At 44.5% G+C, this 23,572-nt stretch overlaps 1 protein-coding gene across 3 annotated transcripts in view; it reads right to left on the bottom strand.

The window, feature by feature from the left end:
- Positions 1–23,572, bottom strand: part of PARN (poly(A)-specific ribonuclease) — a 63,797-nt gene that overhangs the window by 13,556 nt on the left and 26,669 nt on the right. The window contains exon 22 of one of the 3 annotated variants that reach the window (XM_061600083.1): positions 22,425–22,558. The exons of the other annotated variants lie outside the window; for them this stretch is intronic. Within the exon in view, the coding sequence (XP_061456067.1) occupies positions 22,479–22,558 (80 nt within the window). The 3' untranslated portion in view covers positions 22,425–22,478. Of the gene's footprint in view, positions 1–22,424; positions 22,559–23,572 lie in introns of those variants that run through there. 3 annotated transcript variants of the gene reach the window in all.

Raw genomic sequence — 23,572 nt, 5'->3', positions numbered from 1 at the left:
CCCTATTTAACAATGATGTCATCATGCGGGACAAGCAATCTTCATAAATGATTCACAGAGACAATATAATTATCAGAACGACTTAAGATCCTTATTTTAAAATAAATACCACAAAATTCATTCATTCATTCATCAGCGATCTGCCCTTCAATAAGTATTTCCAGGCCATGTGTTTTTTTTAATGAAGATCTAAAACACTAAATTCCTAGTAAATTGCAAAGAAAAGAGCAACTTTTTTTTAAGCATGCATAAATTCTCCCCCCCTCAAGATTAAAATCATGTCAGCAGACCATCCCAGTTAAACAGTAACATTCTCCAGAGTTCCAGACAGACGTACCCACCTTTCAAACAGTCAGTCCATGAAAATGTGGATACCCAATACAGCTTTATAAAATGCTTTCAAGCCAGCCTCAAGAGTTTCTCCCATGTCAAACCCATTAAACACAATCAATTCCATGGAAAGGTAGAATCATACCTTTAGAAAACAACCAAGAATCCAATAGGCTGTTGCAGCAGCAAGAGTTAAAAGCTGGTGCAGACCTGCTGCAATTAAAGGCTTCTTCTGTTTCTTTCAGAGAGTGGAATGAGAGCTTTCCCCAGATGTTGCAAATACATGCAGAATGCACAAGTTAAGGGGTAGCCAACGTGGTGCCCTCCAGATACTGTTGGACTCCAACTGGCATCATGGGAAAAAAAATGAGAAGATGCCTTATACCATGCCAGACCATTGGTCTATCTACCTCAACAGCGCCTGCACGAACAGGCAGCAGAGCAGTCAGTCTTTCCCAGCCCTACCTGGAGACACTGGGGATTGAACCTGGGACCTTTTGCATGCAAAGCTGATGCTCCACTACCTGTGGCCACAGGCTATGCTAGCTGGGGCTGATGGAAGTTGAGCACCATGTTCATCTCCAACACCCCTGCAGCAGATATAATTTATTATTATTTAATATATTTATTAATCTTTTCTTTACAAAAAGTGACCCAAAGCAACTGAAACAAACATTATAATAATACAAGATAGTACAAAAACATTAAAATGAAGTATAAAGCCAAACCAAAGTAAAAACCTACAAACATGCACATACATATAAAAGGCAGGTCTAATGCATCCTACCCCATTAAAAGAGACCAGAAATACATAATACTTGCCAAATGAAGAACTAAAAGCCTGGGTGAAATGTTTTTGCCTGCTGCCTAAATATAGATAGATATGTTGTTGGGAGTGTCACCCTGGGGACAGCATTCCACAAGCAGGGAGCCACAACTAAGAAGGCCAGATCTCGTGTTGCTACCCTCCACACTTCCCTCGGAGGGGGCACACGTGCACCTAGGCACATCTGGGCCTCAGACGAAGAATGCAAGGTCTACGTTGATTCATGTGGGGCTTTATAGATCTAAACCAGCACTTTGAACTGAGCCCAGAAATTGGTAGCCAGTGTAGTCGGACTAGAATTGCATCTTGTCCGGTCAGCAATCTGGCCACTAAATTCTGTACAAGCTGCAGTTCCCAAACCATCTTCAAAGGTCGGCTCATGTGCAACGCATTGCACTAACCCAGCCTAGAGGTTGCCAGCACGTAGACAACAGAACCTAGGCTGTGTCTATACAGATAGGGGCGCAGCTGGATCCCCAGTCGAAGCTGATGGAAGGCATTCCATACCACCGAGGCCACTTGAGCCTCAAGTGACAGTTAGGGATCCGGAAGTATCCCCAAACTATGAGCCTTACTTGTCTATTAAAGTTTTCAGTTTTAAAAGTTGAGATATTTGCAAAACTCTTCCAAGTCTATTTCAATTTGTTTTTGAAATTGCACGATTTGTCAGTGTGATATGTGAAGGGAGATCATCTGCTCAAAAAGTCTGGGGCAGCTAATTCCCCAGTGAACAGATGGGACCCTCCAGCTTCTGCTTTCACCCTCCTCTGCAACGTAACACAGGAACATCCAAAGTTGCCTTACACTGAATCAGACCAGTGGTCCATCTATCTCAGTACTGCCTACACTGGCTGGCAGCAGCCCTCCAGGGCTTCAGACAGGAGTCTCTCCCAGGCCTACCTGGAGACGTTGGGGATTCAATCGAGGGAGGTGCTGCCTGCAAAGCAGATGCACCACCGCTGAACTACAGCCTGTCCCCAATGCACGTGCACTGAGCACACAAGCAGAGCTGTCAAATCCTGGCCAACTCAAGAGCAGGTGGTCTCTTGGAGGCTAACCGCTGCGGCTCAGATCCCTTTTCTGTCCTCCAGTTCAAGATCAGCTACCTCCCACGAGGAATTCCTTGGGCAGCAGATTCAAAGACAAACATGATGATACCATGACAAAAGCCATTAATAGTCCCCAGCAGGACTCCCCCAGCTAAGGAGCAGATGACCAGCCAAGCCTGACCCAGGCAGAGCGATCCCAAAGGGATGCAAAAACACAAAGATCTGCTTTCATCACGGCGTTCGAAGCATGCTAAACTCCCAGCCAGATGGCCGGGCCCAAGGATACGTGGCTGAGCAGATGAGGCCAAGCGCCCCAGAGAGAGGGCTTCGGTTAGGAGAACATCAGCAATAAATCATGAATGGATTCCAATTATGAACCGGGTCCCCCTCACTCACCCACCCCAGACAAAGAACATGCAATTTATCCACCGGTAAAGTACAAAGGAACAAGAGGCACAAATGTGCACAAGCAGCCCACGCAGATCTGGAGGCAGGCGCCTAACCTGCGCCGCCGTTTTGCAGCTTAAGGGTCGTGGCTGAACGGCAGCGCGCCAGCCTTGCATGGCAAAAGGCCCCAGGTTCAATCCCTGGCATCTGCAGGTGGGTCTGGAAGAGCCCCCAGCCTGAAACCCTGGACAGCAGCTGCCAGTCAGTGTCGACAGTACTGAGCTCGATGGACTGAGGGTCTGCCTTGGTATAACGCAGCTTCCTATGTTTTAGCTGTAGAGGGCCAAAAGTGTGTGTGGGGGGGATGTGGCGGCACACAGACTTTTTGTGTCCCCCTCACTACCACCTCAGCCACCTTGAGCCCCTCGTCCAGCAGATTTTCAGTGATCGGGTGTTGCATTTCCTGCCATCTAAAAGAAAGCATCATTACCCCCCCTTCTGTGAGAGCTTGTTCATTCTTCCATCTCATTTCCCCCAAAGTGTAGTGGCTGTTCTCCCAAGGATTTGCCCAGGGGTGGGGAACTGTTGGCCCTCTGGACATTGCTGAACTACAACTCCCAGCATCCCCGGCCATTGGCCATGTTGTTTGGGGCTGATGGGAGTTGTCGTTCAGCAATAGCTGGAGTGTCACAGGCTCCCCACACCTGGATTAAGTGGCTTGTTTGATTGTGGGGAGAGAGAGATCCAAATCTGCCACAGAGGGGACAACACCGGCTACCTGCCAGTTGGCTCCTCAGTTGACCACTTGGACTAAATACCTTTAGCCTGCAGGGGAAATGTAGAAGGATCGAACTGTAAAATAATTTATCATGATGGGGATAAAACATGCATGAGAAATTATGTTGCTTGGTTTCATACTGGCAGTTTTCTAGGGAGAAGAACAGGCTATTCTACTCCAGGTATCTCCTGCAGGAGCTAAACAGGATCCAACTACAATTTGCTTTTGCTCCCTTAAGAACCTAAGCAGAGCCTGCTGGATCAGGCCAATGTCCCATTTAGTCCAGCATCCTGTCCTCACAGTGGCCAGCCAGATGCCTACGGATGGCCTGAAAGCAGGACCTGAGTGCAAGAGCACTCTCCGCACTTGTAATTGCCAGCAACTGACACTCAGAGAGGTGGAACTAGCCATTATGGTTAGTAGCCTTGTCCCTCTTTGAATCTTTTCCATTGCCATGCTAGCTGTTGATGTTAAATTCCCAAACCACAGTACACTTTAAGAACTCACAGGTATAGAGAACTTGGAAGGCAGCCTCTTTTGCGGTAAGCTGTCCAGTTTTAGGAAAATATCTCTGGAATCTATTCAAAACAATTGCAGTGGAGCTTCCCTGCCCATTGACATTAGGCAGGTGCCTTCAATGTACTCTTTGCAGTGCCTGCTAAAAAACCATTTTTGTTCAGGCAAGCTTACCCAAATGTGTAAAACCTGACATGTGTTTTAATCTGTAATTTCAACTGCTCATTTTAATATGTTGAATCAGTGTTGACTCTTATAAATAATTTTAATGTCTATTTTATGGAGGGGGAAGGTTGTAAACTGCTTAGAGGTTTTATGTACGGTTAAGTGGTATACTGAAATAAATAATTCTGAGTTGTAAGGATATAAATTCAACTGATACGTACCTCCCCTCTTTAACTTTGTTTTCTTACTTAATTTTGAGTTGTTTTAGCAAAAACATTCATTTTATTTCTACATTTATGCGGAGTTTTAAATACTGGGCCACGTTGAAGGCCCTTGCATTAATGTACAAAGCTCTGAACAACTGTGATTTTATCATTGTTATACACTGCTTAGAAGTTTTCTATATAGGTTAGCAGTATATTTTTTAAAGTAAAACATTTTTTAAGTAAAAAGTGCATTTTACTTGGAATTCTAGTTAAAACTCACAGGTACAGATTGAGCAAGAGAGAGGGGAAAAATCAGGGCCGCTATTACATGCTTTAGTAATTCTGCAGAGATGAAATTTTACAGTCTTGAGTAAAGAATGTCTCCAAAAACAAACAAACACTCAAGGGGCAAAGGTGTCTCTGTGAAAGGAGAGAGATTCCTGAATGCACAGCTGAGATTATATTGAGAATCAGAGGCTCTGAAAAGAACTCCAAAAGTCTCTGCTATGGATACGCCATACAATATTAGTCTGACCTGGGCTGACGTAGGCTCTGTTGGTGCTGCTCAGCATACCCACATCAGAATGCAGGCCAGGCTTTTGCCTATCTACTGTCTTATATTAAAGACACAGGATGCAAAGAATTGTGTAGGTAGTTGACTACATGGGGAAAAACACTGGCATTAAAAAAAATAATCACCCAGCATTGAGGGTACTGAAATAAAGTATTAGCAGGAATAAAAAACAATCATGGAGTATGAACTACTAAGGGATTCTTTATTATTATTATTTGGATATATTAAAAAAAAGGGCAGCTCAGGAAAATCAAGAAATGATCATTCACTTGTTGTCAGCAACCCACGTGACGAGCAGGGAAGAAGTCAGAACCACCTGAATTAGGTTGATTAAAGTTTGGAATATTGTGCAGATGATAACGTGAACAAATACAATTAAGGTTAGGGAAGCTAGGCAACAGGATAATAAAAACGGAGTTTATATCTTATTGGAACAAATGCAAGATGCAGTAGACCCTTACATGCTGTTGGAAGAGACTGATCTCATGATGTTGCAGCAGATGGTGCACTGGACACCTTATTGGAGACCACAGAGCATGTGAATGTGGTGTCAAGGCTGCTATGGAGGCGAGTCACATTACTACCCTTGCAAGCAAGTCTCTCCCGAAAAGGGCCAGGATACTTAGAAGACTGTCTCATCCCTCAACAGATCACTGTGGTGTGCAACAGAAGGCAAACCTGCAGATACCTTCTTATCAGGGAGGGCTGCCTCACACCATGTCAGAACTTGGCCTTAAGTGTGGCAGCAGTGACCCTTTGGAACTCCCTCATGTATCAGACAGGCGCCTTCCTTATTGCCTTCACAGCACCTGTGGAAGACTTCCCTCTTTCAAAAAGACTTCTAAATAGAGATTTTTTTATCCCAAGCTGTATCTGAATTTATTGGACATTATTTTATATATGCCATTTAGATATATATTTAATTATATAGTTTTAACTGATTAATGTATACAGTTTTTTCTATATGTTTTCTTGTATTGTGAAATCGCCTTGAGAGGCTTTATCGGAAGAGATTCATAAATGAAATAAATAATAAAATCAGAATATCTGAAGGAATACTTTAATGTGGATATAACAGTTAATGTGTTGATATGTCTCGGGATTGTTGACTTTAATATTATATTTTTGTAAGCATCAAGCTGCGCATGAATACTTCTGCGTTGGCACATGCCAGCACTGAAGCATTCACAGGTAGCATGACACTTAGAGGCTAGGCAAACAAGGCGAGACAAACCGCAGGGGTTAGATGGGGGGCAGCAGTGAGAGGGGGTCAGCCAGGCCTCAGAGCAGGGTGGCTGGCAGGTTTGGCAACCCACCGGGGGGGGGAAGGGAGAAAGCGGGAGCTTCAGCAACAGTAGACAGGGTTGGCAAGTGAAGCTTGTATGTCCTGGAAAAAAATGCTAAACTGTTAAAAGCTGGATATTTATGAGATTTTCCAAACTGGTCTTTGTATCATTTGTATAATTTTCTACATGATTATTATAAAAATAAAAATGAAAGATAACAGATAGCAGCATGGGTCAAAAGTATTTGGAGATGTTTCCCAAACAGCAACATTTGTAAACATGGATTTATTCTAAGCAATATAAATCATGATTGAAATAACGAAGAAAAAGTGGATGATTTCAAATCAAAACTCTCATTACGGAAATGCATATAATTTCCTGAAACAAGCATGCATATTAATTAGCTGCAACAATAATGAAAACACATTGGTCTTTGTACAGCATAGGGGCCTAACTAATCCCAAACGTTTGAACATTCAGTCAAAATGTCTTTTGCGCTACAGAATTATTTGCTCAGGCAGGTGATTATTGAAAGGTACAGATTGCTCAGGCAGGCAATTGTTGAAAGGAACAGATTATGATCACTATATATTTCACATGTTTATTTTGAAATCTGAGTTTATTTAGAAATCAGTAAATTTGCTGAGTGACTAATTGTGTTTTATCTGCTGTCCTTTGCTATTTTAATGAGCAATTGTATTTTTTTACCTTTTTGTTGACTGCCCAGAGAAGTTCGTACTGAAGGTTGCAGGACATAAATTTAACAAAATAAAATAACTGCCTGGGTTTTTTAACAGTTGAGATTTACATGTTGCCACCACGCCATTAAGGTGCTTCTTCGGACCTTCTGAATAATGCCAGCTGCTTCTCTTTTGTGAAATAACTTAATATTAAAAAGGGACACGAAGCCTACTGCTCAGGTTTTGGTAAAGGAAAACCAGCTATACTTTCATCCAATTGGTGATCTGCAAAATCTTCTTTGTGAGGCCATACAGAAGCAATGCATAGTGCAGTATAGTGATTAGAGTGTCGGACTGGGACCTGGCAGACCAGGGTTCACATTCCTGCTCGACCATGAAGCTCACTGGGTGACCTTGGGCCAGTCATTGTTTCTCAGCCTAACGTACCTCACAGGGTTGTTGTGTGGATAAAATCAGGATGCGACTTTGAGCTCCTGGGAGGAAAGGTGGGATATGCATGTAGTTGTGGGTTGTATCCAACTCAGTTTTACTCAGAGTAGACCCATTGAAATTGAAATTAGTCGTGATTACCTTGTCCAGTGATTTCAATGGGATACAACCCAGTATGTTTTATTTTGAACTAGGGATATGGGGGGCAAATGCAGCCCTCTTGGCCTTTCTAGCTGGCCACGCTCCCTCACTAACTCAGGCTGAAAAGGGTTCTTTGAAACCGTGCTGCATATTTTAAAATGCAATCACTGCTTTTAAATTTTGATCTCCACCATGAGACTTTGGAGATGGGACAAAGCAAATTCGAAGGCAGGCAATGGAAGGTGGGCAAGGGCTTTCTTGATGGAGCTGGCTTTCATTGCTGAAGGTGGGGGGACAGTGGGAGTGAGGCTTACACTCTTGCCTGGGATTCAGAGGTGGCCTTTTATTGTTCTGTTTTTCTAGATGATGTCTTAGAGATTAGTTTTTATGATATGCTGTGTATCACTTCAAGCTGCAGTAGCAGCAGCAGAGAAAATGCACCTCATTCTCTACGATGCCCGTGGGACTAAAAAATAAAACAAAGCCCTGAATTATTAATTGCAACACATCAAAACTCACAATGCAGACAATCGCAGCGTTGGAAACATCAGATCCTTCACACCCGCTCCAAAATCCAGATGAGCAGTACCAGCAAGAATCCCTGTGGTGAGTTAGCTGTAACTACAGGAGACATTTTTAAAAAATTCTCCCCCAACTCCCTCATTTGATTCGGTGTTTTCTGCTTTTTCAAGCTGTCCAAAACATTTTGTTTCCGCCAAATACCATTCCTTTTCACACGATCCCTGCTTCGCCTTATGACATCCCATGAAGGCCATTAAATTAATGCAGGGACATCCTGGTACTTTTTAAAAGGCAGCAGCTAAGCCATAAATGTCGGAATGAAGACTGCTGTTTACAGCCACCTGGCAGCTTCACATTCCAATTTTGAGCTCTAACAGTCTTAGCAGGGGGCAGAGCAGGGCAAGGCGGACACGCTGTACTGATCAGCTCTTGACTCCATGGGGTGCCCAATGCCACTGCTGAGAGTGCAAGAGTTCCTTCTTCTGCCACCTTAATTTATTTTGCAAGATTTATATACCGCTTAATTTAAAAAAACACTCTAAACTGTTTACATAGAATTGTATAAAATATTCATTAAAAAGAGCAATCAACACCAACGGTAAAAACAGTAAATTTAATGGGTGATATTAAATGCTACTCTGTTCAGAGGAAATCCACTGAAGTTAATGAACACGACCATCATAGGTTCATTAATTTCAGTGGGTCTACTCCAAGTAGGACTTCATTTTACTGGGTTCTATTCAGCTATCAAAATATAGATAAAATCGAATGAATGAATGAAGTCTTTATTATATGAGTTATATACAACTAAGTTCTACTCAGAAGAAACCCACTAAAATTAATGGACCCAACTTAGTCATGTCCATCAATTTCAAAGGGTCTACTCTGAGTAGGACTTAATTTTACTCAACTATCAAAATATTAAGCAGGTGCCAATTCTGTTGTCTTTTCAGCACCTACTGAAGACCTTCCTCTTTAAGCAAGCCTTTTAAGTGGAGACCTTTATCTCAGTCTGCATCTGCACTGGAACTATTTTTAACTGTTATTTATGTGGAATTATTTTTAAACACTTGTATTGTTTTTATACACAGAATTGTATTTAATTGTTCTATACATGGAAGTGTTTTAAATAGTTTTTACACTCTTAGTGTTTTATGACTGTTAAATGCTGTATTTGTTATAGAATTGTGTATTTCACTGCTGTAATCTGCCCTGGGACCTGACAGTCAAGGGTAGCTAAGAAATCTAATATAAATAAAACAATAAAATTTGTTAATGACAACATTAACACCACTGGGTATTCACTACAGCCACTTGGGCTGTGTACACCCCATAAATTTAAAACACATCTAAAGCTCACAATTTCTTCCAAAGAATCCTGGGAATTGTTATCTGTTAAGCATACTGTAAATGATAGCTCTGTGAGGGGTACATGACATTTCCCAGGATTCAGGGGCAGATTGCACTTTAAATGCATGAGGATGTATTTAACCAAGTCCTACTTAGAGTAGATCCACTGAAATGAATGAACCTGTTAGTCATGTCTATTTTATTTATTTATTTATTTGCTTTATATCCCGCCCTTCCTCCCAGCAGGAGCCCATTACCTCTATATTACCTCTATTACCTCTATATTACCTCTATTACCTTCAATGGATCTGCTGTGGACTAGCATTTAATACCACCCATGGTGAGTATGCAGCCTTAGGTTAGAAAAAGCAACTAGCTGCATTAAAAGACTTCTAGATCTTAATTTGCAAATTCTAAATCTTAATTTGACCCCCGCCTGTCAAGATCTCTCCTGCTTCACTTGTTAAGTATCTGAGATCAGGGAGTTAAAGGAAAAGGGGGAGACTTGCAAAAGCTTTTTCCAAGTCTCCCCATGCTTTCCTTTGAAGTCTCTGAGATGGGGAGCTTAAAGGGGTAGGGGTGAGAGACTTGCAAAAGCCTCCTGGAAGTCAGAGACTTAAAAGGAAAGCACAGGGAGACTTGGAAAGGGCTTGAGACAACCCCCCTGCTCCTATTTCAGCAAACGGGAGCTCAGGAGCGGTCTTAAAGCTTTTACAAAAGCCTTTTTGAAGTAGCTCACACCTGCAAACTGCTTCAAAGAGCCCTTTTGCACAGAGCTTTAATCTCTCCTCAGCTGGTGAGCAAGGATTAAATCCTGCTGTTTCGGCTGCATAATCTTGTTCCCTACTGGGAACAGGATCATGCAGCCAAGGCAGAATTAAACCCTGTCCTCCTGTCTATCAGCTGACATCACCAGTGTTGGGGAAAATAGTCTCGGAGGCCAAATAGGACCCAGTGAAGGACCATTATTGGTCCAGAAGCTGAAAGTTACCCACCTTGGTCTACTACCTAGTTGTGACTATCAACCCATCAGGTACCTAACAACATGAAATATTCCTGAGCACCGGAGAGTATTTTTAATGGCTGGGTGGTTCAATGATCTACTGCCAACAGTTATGGAAGATTGATTTACCAGGCTGCCTTGGCATTTAAAAACTTGTCCTTGTGAGAGTGGCTCTGTTGAAATGTTAGCCCGTGTTCTTTTATATTGTAATTTTTATAGGGATATTAATTTCCTGGTTTATCTCTCCAGTACTTTCTCCTTACTCAGGAATCTCAGATGAATCTTATCTTCCAATTTTAATGGCAGACTCCTTTCCTAAGGTTATAGAAAATATAGCCAAGTTCCTTGCTCTCGCCATCAAAACCAGGATACAACTGTTAAAGGGAAGATGAGTTCAGAGTCAAAACTGTCAATATTTTTAAACTACTTTTGACTGTGGATTTTGTTATATACTTTAAAAGGCACAAGCTGTGTGCATGTATGTTGTGAGGTTTTCTCTGCTGTGGTTGTCTTGATAACCCTATACTGTGTTCTGACAGACAGACAGACAAAAATACTGGCTTGTAGGAACACACAGGCGGGCTTTCTCACTGTTGGTGGCACCAGTGTTATAGAATGCTCTCCCTGTTGAAATATGAGACACTCCAGCAGTACTGGCATTCTGCTGGCTCCTGAAGACGGTGTTTAGACAAGTATTCTCTTGCACTTGAACTTCTGGTTTTATTAACTGGTTTGATTGTCTGTTTTTAATGGTTTTAATTGTCATGTTTTTACCTGGTTTGTTTTATTGCATATTTTAATTAAGGATGTTTGAATGTTCCGATAGAATTGTACTTGGGTATTTTAATTATGTATGCATTTTATAACTGAGTTTATGTTGTAAACCGCTTAGAGGCCATTTTGGCATATACAGTATTATTATTGTAGTATAAAATATTCATAGATAGTGATAAAACCAACATACTTTAAAAACAAGTGATCATAATACAAATAACATTGCCAGTTTATTTATATATATATATGGTTTTTAGCAAGCACAGAAAACAGCACAACAAATCCCCCTTGCCTAATATCAACAGGCAGGGAACTCCAGAGCATAGATGCTCCCACACTGAAAGATCGATTTCCTGATTTTTCAGAAATCTCTCCCCCCCCCCAGCTGCAGGAATTCTTGAGGTGACTCCATCTACCAGCAAAAGGTGTCTTAACATAACTTGTACACGTGCAAAAGTGATGGGCAAAAATCAACTCGTCTTTCTCTGAGAAGAGAAAGAGAAGACAGAACAGCCGAGAAGAGCCTTCCTCGACTTGTTGCCTGCCAGATGTTGTTGGGACTCCAATTCCTATCAGCCTCAGCCAGTGCAGACAAAGGTCAGGAATGATGGGAGGTGCAATCCAACATCAGGAAGGCACCAGGTTGGAGAAGACCGCGAGTGCAGCCCTCCAGGGTCCTCCCTTCCTTTTTGGGGAGCAGGGTCCCATCCAGGTCCCTATGAACGAGCCAATCAGCATGAAAGGGGAGTGTTAGCCACTTATCCTTATCCTTTTGTGCCGATTGGAGGCAATCAGAGTGAAAGGAGGTGAGTCAACCACTAAGAAGACTCTTCTCAGTAGGTAACACACAACCTCTCCTTCCTCTGTGGACTTGGAGGGCACAAGACAGCAAGGGTGTTAAGGGAAAGTGGAAAGGGGGCGTGGCTGTGAGGAGGTGTGGCAGGACTATCATGAAGGGACCTTGCACTTCTGCATTTGCCACTACACTACTGAAAGACCAGACTGTAGACTCTGAAAATAGGAATCCTTGAATTTGAAAAAGAACAACATTGTTGGGAGTGGTGAGGGGAAAGAAGCATCTTAAAGCTTATGCACTGAACAAGTGGTGTTGAACCACATCTAACGCCATGTCCACACCAGACATTTATTTCACTTCAAACAATCATAGCTTCCTCCCAAAATCATGGAAAGTGTTGTTTGTGAAGGGTGCTGAGAGTTGTTAGGAGGCCCCGATTTCCCCTCACAGAGCTACAATTCCCAGAGTTCCCTGGGCTGACTGTTAAACCACTCTGGCCATTGGAGCTCACCACCCTTCACAAACTATACTTCCTAAGATTCTTTGGGGGAAGCCATGACTATTTAAAGTGAAATAAAAGGTCTGGAGTGGATGTGGCCTAAGACCACTCTGGGCTGTTCTGGAAAAAAGGCGCATGTCAACTTTTAAGGCAAAGAGATCCACATGTGGCCATCTTGGCAAGAACTGGAAAAGCATCATAGGTTTTATATTCCTGAAGGATGTTTCCAGCATGTGCCACAAGAATTCAGACCATGAACTTTGCACACTGTTTCAACACTCCCAGTGATTGAAATAGAGGGCTTGGTGTGGATTGCAGTGCCTGGAATCCGTGAGTGGGTGGATGGGAAGGAACAGGCTGAAGCTCAATCCTGATAAAACTGAGGTGCTGCTTGTGGGTGACGGGGGAAGGTTGGGTGTTGTTGACCTGAAGCTTAATGGGGTGAGACTTCCCCTGAAAGATCAGGTCCGCAGCCTTGGGGTTGTTCTTGATTCCAAGCTGTCCATGGAGGCTCAGATTTCGGCAGTGAGCGGGGCAGCTTGGTATCAACTACACCTCATACGGAGGCTGCAACCCTACCTCCCGATTCATCAGCTCCCACTGGTAGTACATGCCCTGGTCACCTCTCGATTAGACTACTGCAATGCGCTCTACGTGGGGCTACCCTTGAAAACAGTCCGGAAACTACAACTGGTGCAGAATGCGGCGGCTCGTTTGCTTACAGACAGCCGCCGCCATGATCATATCACGCCAATGTTATTTCATCTACATTGGCTTCCAGTTGTTTTCCGGGCCCAATTCAAGGTGTTGGTGTTAACCTTTAAATCCCTATACGGTCTCGGCCCAATTTACCTGAAGGAGCACCTCCAGTACCACCAATTAAGCCGCCCGACTAGATCAGCCACACAGGGCCTTCTCTCAGTCCCACCAACGAAAACAGCTAGGTTGGTGGGGACTAGAGAGAGGGCATTCTCAGTGGCGGCCCCCACTCTCTGGAACTCCCTCCCGTTCGATCTCCGCCATGCCCCTTCCCTGGATACATTTCGCCGAGCCTTAAAAACTTGGCTCTTTGGACAGGCCTTCGGGATCTCCGGGGTGGGCTAATTTTTCTATGATTGTTTTAAATTGTTTATTGATTGCCCTACATTGTTTTATACTGCTGCTATTTAAAATGGTTATGGTTGACTGCATTGTATTTTATTCTGTATTTATATTGTATTTTATTAATTTTACCTAGAGTGGCTTCGGACAGATAGGCGACACAAAAATTAAATTTTACTTACTTACTTACTTACTTGCAGTGTTGGGGGGGGGGAGTGACAGAAATGAAATCAGTGCAGCAAAAACGGATAGCTTGAGCCAGCTGTACAGAGAAATCTACCCAAGGGTTCATTTATTTTACAGCCCAATCCTAGGAAAGTTGACTTAGCATTCAATAAACGGAACTACTATGAAACATTCTATGCTAGAATGGCTAGCATGCTACATTCAGCCAAGTTACTTCTCTTTTAATCGAAAGGTATGAAACTAGAGTGAAAGAAATCTGATGGGTTGGGCCAAAAGAATCGCACAAGGAAAATAACACAGTGCCATTCCACGCAGGCCTCCACAAAAGTCCATGCAGCGCAAGAGGCGGGAGCCACAGTCAGTGGCGTCCAATCATAGAAGCATAAGAAGTTGCCATAGTAGCCACTGATCCATCTAGCAGTGGCTCACCAAGATTCTCAGGCAGAGTTCTTTCCCAGCCCTACCTGGAGATGTGAGAGATGGAACCCGGGACCTTGTGCATGCAAATCAGATGTTCTACCGATGAGCTAAGGCCATTCTCATGCAAGAGCTTGCTCAAACTACCAGGCCAGGATCAAGGTTCTTATATTAATTGAACAAGATCCTTAACAACTTGGATTCCGGATTCCTTAAGGGCCATCTGATTCCTCATATTCCTGCCTGATCAACGAGGTATGTGGGGGAATCATTATTAGTGGTCCCGCATGGCTCAAACACATAGCTTGGATTGATCAGGAATCATGTGCTCAGTATTGTGGGCCCAACTCCCTCCCGGCTCAGATCAAACAGGCCCCTTCCAGTCCTTGACAAAGACTTTAACATTTCAGTGGGCATTTTAGGTAAATTTTTCCAGATTTTACGGTTAAATTACAGTTAACCTGTAACCGTAACTGATTATCTCTCTAGTTTTACTGTTGTAACCGCATAGTGCACCACTTAGAAACTATGTTGTTAAGCAGTATATAAATTGCAGAAATAAATAACAACTGAGGTCTTGCACAGCTTTTCCACGCAAGCAGGATTGCCTTATTTGGATTCGGGCTTCACTTTCTCCATACAATCTTCTAGTGTTATGTATGAAAACAGAGCCCTTCCATGATGCAGAAGGCCATGGGTCAGAGGTAGAGCATCTGCTTTGCATGAGGAAGGTTCCAGGTTCAATCCCCGGCATCTCCAGGCAGGGAAACCCTCTGCCTTGAAAGCCTGAAGAGCTGGTGCCAGTCTGTGTAGACAATATTAAGCTAGATGGGCCAATGGTCTGACTCAGTATAAGGCAGCGTCCTATGTTCCTCTGAAAAACAGCCCCCTCCGCAAAGCCAAAAATATCTCTGGCATGCCGAAATGTCTCTTTGGATCCAACCCAATGTTATCTATGAACAGACAGGGCTGGCCCAAGCGTTTTGTTGCCTGCGGCAAAGGCATGCTTTGCATGCATTGCCAATCCCATGCACGCAAAATCTATTGAAAGTGGCAACTGGATATTACATTGACTCCAGCAACAGGAAAGAATCCCCCACTGCGCCAGAGGACAGCAGACTGGCTTAGGGGGTACAGGTCCGTCCGCTGCCTGAGGCAGCTGCTCATTGTGCCTCATGATAGGGCTGGCCCTGTAAATCGATGTGTACTAAAATAATCCCATGCCTCTATTTCCCTACTCCTTCCCAGCAGCAGAGCCAAACAGTTTTCATTAGGGACCCTTAAGAACATAAGAAAAGCTTGCTGGATCAGGCTCAATGGATCATCTAGGCTACATATATACCATACATTTAAAGTAACACCACCCCCCGAATCCCGGAAACTGTGATTTACCCCTCACAGAGCTACAATTCCCATCACCCTTAACAAACTATAGTTCCCAGGATTCTCTGGGAGGGGGAAAATATGCTTTTAACATATGACATTGTACGCAGCTCAAGTCCAGCAACCTATTCTCATGACGGCCAATCAGATGCCCATGGGATGCCCAAAAGCAGGACCTGAGCACAACAGCACTCTCGCAGCTGGCATTCAGAGCCACAGCGCTTCTGACAGGGAAGGTAGAACACAGTCGCTGTGGCTAGTAGCTGTGCCTCTTTTGCAAGCTCCCATTATTTTCAACTGAGACCAAGCCCTGGGAGGATTAAATTAATTTGGCAGCCTTCAAACAGCACCGATCAGTACCACGCAAACCCATTAACAAGACAACAGGGCCTAATGTCCACTTAAAGCGCCCTGATCCCCTTCAGCTTCATACGCTGATGAGGCGGATTAGCAAAAGGAGTGAGCGCTCCTTGCAAAAAATAAACCACAACTTGATACGCTGCACCTGCTCCTGCCGCCAGGCTCCCTGGAAGCATGCCGGCCTTCCAGGATCTCCCTCCCTGGAGAGAAACAGGCCTCCAATGCAGATTGTTCAACAGGGTGTCAAGTGTCATGATGGCAACACATGGAACCACTTAAAAAAAAAAAACCATTCAGGGCTTGCCAGCGCTGCAATGTAACACAGATCTTGGGAAGGTGGCTTTGGCTTGTCAAGGTAAGCCTACAAAAAATTACTCTGGATATTCCATGCAACCGCTTGCACTGTAGTAGTCGCCCAAAATTAAATGCGAGAGACCAGATATTTCCACCCACAGTACATTGCAAGTAAAAGAAAATTAGTGGGATTTGACCTCCCATTTGGGGTGGGGAGTGAAGAGGGGGACAAGAGTGCATTTCTGGCATCCATTTCTCCTGAACAGAGGTTAGCCCTTTTTATAGAACACCCCTGCACATTGTGAAACTTAACTCAGTTTCTCACATTTTTTTTTTGCAGCTGACAAAATTTCCCAAGCAGTGAAAGGACTGCAGAATGAAACCATTTGCAAAGCACTGGTAGTGGAGCCATTAGGTTCGCCTGGAGTAGAAACTCATAGGAACAGCATAAGGCAACGTTATACCAGGGGGGTGTGACCCTCAGGATCTCCACGCCTCTCTATGCAGCACTCCAGGCTTCTTTACACGGCCACGCCCCTTCCAACAGGGCACACTGCCTCTCCATAGGCCACACTCCTTGCTGGCCCTGCGCTGCACCTGCTTTGAGTGCTTTGCCCAGATAGATTAGATAGGTAAAATAGGTTAGATAGATAGATTAGAACAGAACATGTGCACAGAAGCCTCTGACATTTGCAGGAGTTCCCAAACTATGCTCCACAGACGACCAGTGGTCTGTGAGCTGCATTCAGATGGTCTGCAGCATATCTGTGTGTTTTGTGGTTGAAGATGGGAGACGGCACATCCACTGTATTAAATATTCATAGTGATTTTAACTGTATTTTTATTTCTTATACAGGGCCCCACTCATACGGCGGGTTACGTTCTGGACCCCAGCTGTAAAGCGGAACCCATTGAATAGAATGGAGTGCGATTCCCAAAAACCAGGGCTGTGGAGTTGGTACGCCAAACCTTCGACTCCGACTCCTCTATTTTTCTACTGTCCGGCTCCGATTCCAACTCCACCCAAAATTGCTTCTTGTCAATCAACATTTATTTGAAAGTTGGAGTCGGTACATTTCTACCAACTCCGACTCCACCCAAAATTGCTCCTGACTCCGACTCCACAGCTGTGCCGAAAACCGCCATAAAAGCGGAACAAGCACCATATGAGTGGGGCTTTAGTCTAATTGCGTCTAATTGAGACCGCTGCATTAGCGAAGTGCTGTAAAGTGAAGTGCTGTAAAGCAGGGCCCTACTGTATAGTATTTTAACTGGACTACAGGTTGAATTCTATGGAGTTCAAATTGCAATACAATAAAATATCAGTAAGAAATAAAAGAAGCCATGAAAATACAACTGAAAACCACACCGCACAGCACGTTGCAATGGCTACAATAGGCGGCAGGAAAGTGATTAATTGGTCGTGAAGACCCTCACCAATTTTCAAGTGGTTGGGAGGAGAAATTTAGGGCCCACTGTGCAAAGGCAAAAGATCCCTCTCTGCTTGAAACCCTGGCCACACCCACCTTTGCCCCTAGCCTCACCCACCACTGGCGTGCAACCCCCAGATGGCTGCCTACAAGGAAATGTGTCCAGGCTGAAAATGTTTCCACACTGATGGCCTTATACCAAATCCGACTTATTTCTCCACCAAGCAGCAACTCGCCAGAGTTTCAAGCGGAGAAGGATCTTTCCTAGCAACTGCTACCTGATTTTATTTTTTAACTGGAGATGCTGAGGATCGACTCCAAGACCTTCTGGATGCAAAGCATACACTCTACCACTGAGCTATGCCCCCTCCCTTAAATTCTTATTTTCAAGCACAGTTTATTTCTTATTCTGGGCTGGCTGGGGATGATGGGAATTGTAGTCCAAATCATCTGCAGGGCACCAGGTTGTGGGAGGAGGCTGCCATATAACCTGTGAAATTGATGAGTCTCTGGCTCCTGGATCTTCTCACACTGTATGCTCAACACAGCTCTTTAACTAAACCAACAATGCTCATGTTTTTGGTACAGCCCTCCAGGCACAATCCATCCATTCACTAGCGCAGTGAAGCAACAGTCGCTGGCTTTCAAACGAGTCAGATTCGCTACTTGGTACAGTACAGCCTCGTGCCCAAACATGAATTATGGAGGAGCACTTCAAAGAGGGTTATTGCAACTTGGCTCCTTGCAGAGATGCGCCATTATGGAGCTTCTTTATTTCACCATGGAAGGGCGATGAAGATCAGCTGGCAAGGAGCTCACTGCAACCCTCTCATAATTCATGGGAATTACCTGGAAGAGCACTTCTTATGACTAATAATTACCTCGATAATAATCTTGAACATATTTTTTTAAAAAAACTGGACGGAGACTACAATGTACTTCTACAAAAATGCACGGAATACACCAAGATTTTCCTCCAATCCCATTTGTGTCAGCTGCACTTGTCTGACTGGTCTGCAGTGATTATCACTTCAACAAGCTACTGCTTGAACATGATTATCAGGGCAGAGTTTCCACTTGAGCATACATGACCCACGAGGTGGTGGGAATTGGTCTTGCCCGTCACCCTGTTGCTTCTCAGCAGCTGACAAGAGAAAATTTGGTACACCCAGTCGTGCTGCTTTTTTTTATTGGCCCATCTTAGGGTTTGCCTTCAAAGATTTTAGATGCCAGACTTACTTGAGTTCTCGTCTCAAGTAGCAGTCTCTCGTGCGTTTGTGTGTTCTTTCTACTATAGTTTTCATCAGGGGCTTAGCAAAGGCATAAAATATCATTTTATGAAATACAGTCCCTGGGTTGACCTTTAGAGACCCTTCTGCCTAACTTCCTTGAGGCAACCAATCAATGTACTACAGGCATACCCCACTTTAATGTTCGCAATGGGACCGGAGAGTATACTTTAAGCGAAAATAAACTTTAAGTGAAGCAATTGTCTTCACTTGTACTGTACGCAATCACCACTAGATGGCAGCGGCGTCATGCCAATAAAATGTACGTCATTGCGAAGCGCGTGAACGTTAAGCGGGGTATGGGGACGTATGGAGCATGTAGGTTATAGCAAGGTGACATTAAGTGAAGCGACGTTAAGCGGTGTATGCCTGTACCGAGCAGATGGGAAAATTTCTGAAAGCTTTTGTGTCTCTTACGTCTCTTCTGCACTGTACATTTAAAGCAGCGCTGTATCACTTTAAACAATCATGGCCTTCCCTCAAAAAGGGATGCTGAGGGTCGTTAGGAGAGAGACCCTCTTCCCTTGACAGAGCAACCATTCCCAGAGGTCCCTAGGAAGAAGGATGGATTGCTAAACCACTCTTTCATATGCAAAACTGTCAGCCTCTCCCCTTTCCCAATAAAACAGGTTCCCCACTACAACAGAGTGCAAACCTAGAGATTATAATGAAACAGGCCACTTCCTAGAGGCTTGTCTGGAAAAGCATCACACCGTGCATTCACACTAGAGGTTTGCTGCGGATGACCAAGGGTATTTCTTACCAGGAGCCTCGTACTCTGCATTTCTTGGGAATTCTGAGAAACTAAAAATTCAATGCAGTTTTGAAACCAGTAGTTAATATCAGTGCAGTTTTCAAAGGTTCAGTCTGCCATCTTGATTCAAAATGGTACCCTTGCCCTTGCTGCTCCTGGGCAGGCCCTCCCTTAGCATGCGCAGGGCCCGGGGCAAAAGCATAGTTGGGCCCCCCCCACATTCTTTCTCTCTACATATATCCTTTCCTCCAGGCAGCGGCAGAGGCTTTGTATTTCGGCTGCTAGGAGCTTGCAGCTGCAGCTCCCTTTTTTGCAGCCTTCGTGGGCAGCGGCTTTGTATTTTTCGGCTGCTGCTCACTTTTTTGCAGCCTTTGTTCTAGACTCACTTAGTGTTTCTCGCTGCGAGGTTTTCTCCTTCCCAGCTCGCTACCGCAGCCATCAGGTGACCTCCGCTACACCTCTACCTCCCGGCTCGTTTCTACGCTCCCCTCAGCTCGCTACTGTGGCCGTGAGGAGGATGCGGCTGCTGCTTTTATATGCAGATCGCCAAGCGCGGGGGGGGGCAAAGTGCAGGCCCCGGGGCAACTGCCCCACTTCCTGGTGCCTAGGGGCGGCTCTGCTCCTGGGTTCCGAGGCTGGTTGAAGATGCAGCCTGGCTAGCAGACAGCTTCTCATCGCCATCATTCTCTGATCCACCGAACCATAAAAAGCAGGAACACTTTCATTCTGCTAAACTTTTGGAAAAACATTCATCTGTTTGCTATGCATTTGGACATCACTTATGATACCACAACCAAATCTTGCACAATGGTTCTTGAGATCAAGGTTTTCTGTCTATGTTTAGATACAGGTGGATGCCATTTTAAATCAAGATGGCAGGCTGAACCTTTCAAAACTGCACTGATTTTAACCACTGATGTAAAAACTGCACTGATTTTTTGGTTTCTCAGAATTCCTGAGAAATGCCAGGTACGAGGCTGCTAGTAAGAAATATTTGAATTGCTTTTTGGGGGGGGTGTAAAATGATTTTGTCTGCAAGGAAGCAATTTCAGCAGCAGGCAATGCTTCGAAAGACAGTCAAGTCGGACATCATCAAGTTTTCAACAACCAAGATCTACTTAATAGTTTGGGAGCTTTTTCAGTGAACTTGCGGATAAGAGAAAAGGATTTTTAGTTGAGAGAAAAGGTGAGTCAGAGGCGACATGACTGAAGTGTATAAAATGATGCATGGCATGGAGAAATTGGATAGGGAGAAGTTTTTCTCCCTCTCTCATAACACTAGGACTTGTGAGCATCCAATGAAGCTGAATGTTGGAAGATTCAGGACAGACAAAAGCTTGCATAGGTATTAATGCAAGCTTAGACTGCTCTTAGCATTAGTTAGGGTCAGGATTTTGATCGGAGGCAAAGATGAGTTTGTTGCGACAGAGGAATGAATGAATGTGGCCATCCAGAAAGGCAGTCACCTTGAAGGCAGTGGATTCTAAGATACTACTATGGAAGGATGCAATCTGCTGTAAATTTCTGCTGTGCAAGCCCTGTGGAAATGAACATAAGCTGCGCCAGGCACTCTTGGCTGGCCCAGCAATGCCTGGCCCAACCTTGCCCCCCAACTACACTCCTGATCTTTCAAAAAGGAAGTGTGCCCCCACCCACCACAGAGAGATGACCAAATCAAGGTTGATTCCCCCCCCGCCCCGCTTAACTTCTGTGTCTTGCCTGGGTTGAGCTTTGGTTTATTCACCCCCATCTTGTCCACCACTGCCTCCTAGGCTCCAATATAACCTTTACCACAAAGAAGAAAGTTGGATGCCGTCAGCACACAAGCTTACACTGAGCCTTAAACTGAGCCAGTCCCCTGGTCTACCCACCTCAGCTATTGAGCGGAATATTGAACTCAGGCAGCTCAGTTTAGTATTGTCTACTCTGACTGGCAGTAGCTCTCCAGGGTTGCAAGCAACAGCTTTTCCCAGCGACTGCCAGAAGACACCAGTGACTGAGCCTGGGGCCTTCTACATGCAAAGCAGTTACTGTACCACTGAGCTAGCTTCCCTGACAACACCTCAAGCCTCAGGCTCCCTTTTCCTGTAGCTGGTTGATAGTCATTTTATTCTGTCCTCCTTCCAAGGAGCTCAGGACAGCAAGCATGTTTACTCTCCCCCTGCATCACCTTACAACAGCCCTGTGAGGTAGGTTAGGCTAAGCTGAAAGGTAGTTCCTAGCCCAAGGTCACCCCATGAGCTTCATGACCAAGTGGGGGATTGAACCCAGGTCTCCCTAGACTTAGTCCGACACCCTACTCCAAGTTTTCCCCAACCTGTAGCGCCGCAGATGTTGTTGGACTCCAACTCCCGTCAGCCCCAGCCAGTCAATGGTCAGGGATGATAGGAGTTGCAGCCCAACATCATCGGGAGAGCACCAGGTGTGGGGAAGGCTGCCCTAGACCATCTGGGACCAAGCCATGGAAGCTTGCTGCTTTCCCCGCAACTGACTTGGCACCAGAAAGCCAGAGAAGCAGGCTCAGGGGCCAACTGCCACCACTCTCATGGCTACCCAGTTCTGAGAGGAAAGCTGACAAAGGAGTTTATTACCTTTCACCCAGCCAGCCCCGATCCAAAAGCCCTCTGCCTCTTCTCTTTTCCCTGGCCACCTGCTCCACCTGGTGCACACAAAACCCACCAGCTACTAAAAAACACAAACACTTCTCCTTTAACCAGCATTGTAATATCAAACACTTAAATTCAGGGACGGTGAACCTGTAACCCACCTGATGTTGCTGGATTGCAACTCCCCAGCACCTCTGACCACTGGCCGTGCTGCCTGGGGCTGATGTGCAATGTACTGCAACAACAGCTGGAGGGTCATCAGTTCCCCGTCCCTGACTTGATCACTATTAACAGCAACAGAGCAGGGTCCCTATTTGCCATTTCTTTCACCAAGCTCTCTCAGCCTGGTGCGCGCTTAACCACCTTCGCTCTCCAGGAAAACTATGCAAGAATCTGAGATCACTTCCTGGTAAAAAAGAAAAACAAAACAAGAAAACAAACAAATAAAACCTAGCAGGAAACAAGCAAAAGCAACACAGGTAATATCAGAACTCAGTTGCTGGCAGTTATCTGCTGGTAAAACAATTCTAAAAGTGGCTACAGATTTGCAAATATGAGAATCCCCTTTATACAGTGATACGAGTTTTCCAGACATTTTTGAACTCAAAGATTTTCTAATTCAATTTCACAAAAATTTCCCCGTTTGAAATTAGGATAATTTGCAGATGACATTATGCAAGGGGAAATTTTCTGGTAACGCCAGAAATTTTTCTGATGCCTTAGAGCAGGTATGGGGAACCTGACACCCTCTCAATGTTGCTGAACTATAGCTCCCATCAGCACCAGCAAGTATGGACAATGGCCAGGGATGATGCGAATCATAGTTCAGCAACATCTGAGGGACCATAGCTTCGCATGCAGAAGGTGCAAAGTTCAATCCCGGGCATCTCCAGGCAGGCCTGAGAGAGACTCCTGTCTGAAATCCTGGACAGCTGCTGCCAGCCAGTGTAGACCACAGTGAGCTAGATGGACCAACTGTCTCAGCATATGGCAGCTTCCTATGTTCCTGTGTAACATCTGGAGCGCCAGAAGTTTTTTATTTATTTTATTTATTTATTTATTTATTATTCAATTTATATACCGCCCTTAGCGAAATAGCTCTCAGGGCGGTGAACAAACAAAATAAAATACAATATAAGTTCCCCACACCTGTCTTAGAGAGTGATCTAATTTAGCCTATTTGTTTTACTTGTGTTTGGTAATCAAAGCTGGCCAGGCTTAGCCAATACTGCATTTGCAATTGGCATCCATTCATTGTTACTTAAGAACTTGGGAAAGGGAACACTTTTTGCAGGATAACAAAGCACCGGAAAACTTTCCGCCACAAATCACTGCTCACATAAAGCTACATTTGGTACATTTTTGTAGAAGTAACCACAACCTCTGCAGGTCAGCTCATCAAAGAGAAGCTTCATATGAC

This window comes from Rhineura floridana, chromosome 17, assembly GCF_030035675.1.
Source record: "Rhineura floridana isolate rRhiFlo1 chromosome 17, rRhiFlo1.hap2, whole genome shotgun sequence".
Lineage (NCBI taxonomy): Eukaryota > Metazoa > Chordata > Lepidosauria > Squamata > Rhineuridae > Rhineura > Rhineura floridana.
Note: the sequence above shows the minus strand (reverse complement) of the source record. Positions and strands in the feature narration are given on the sequence as shown.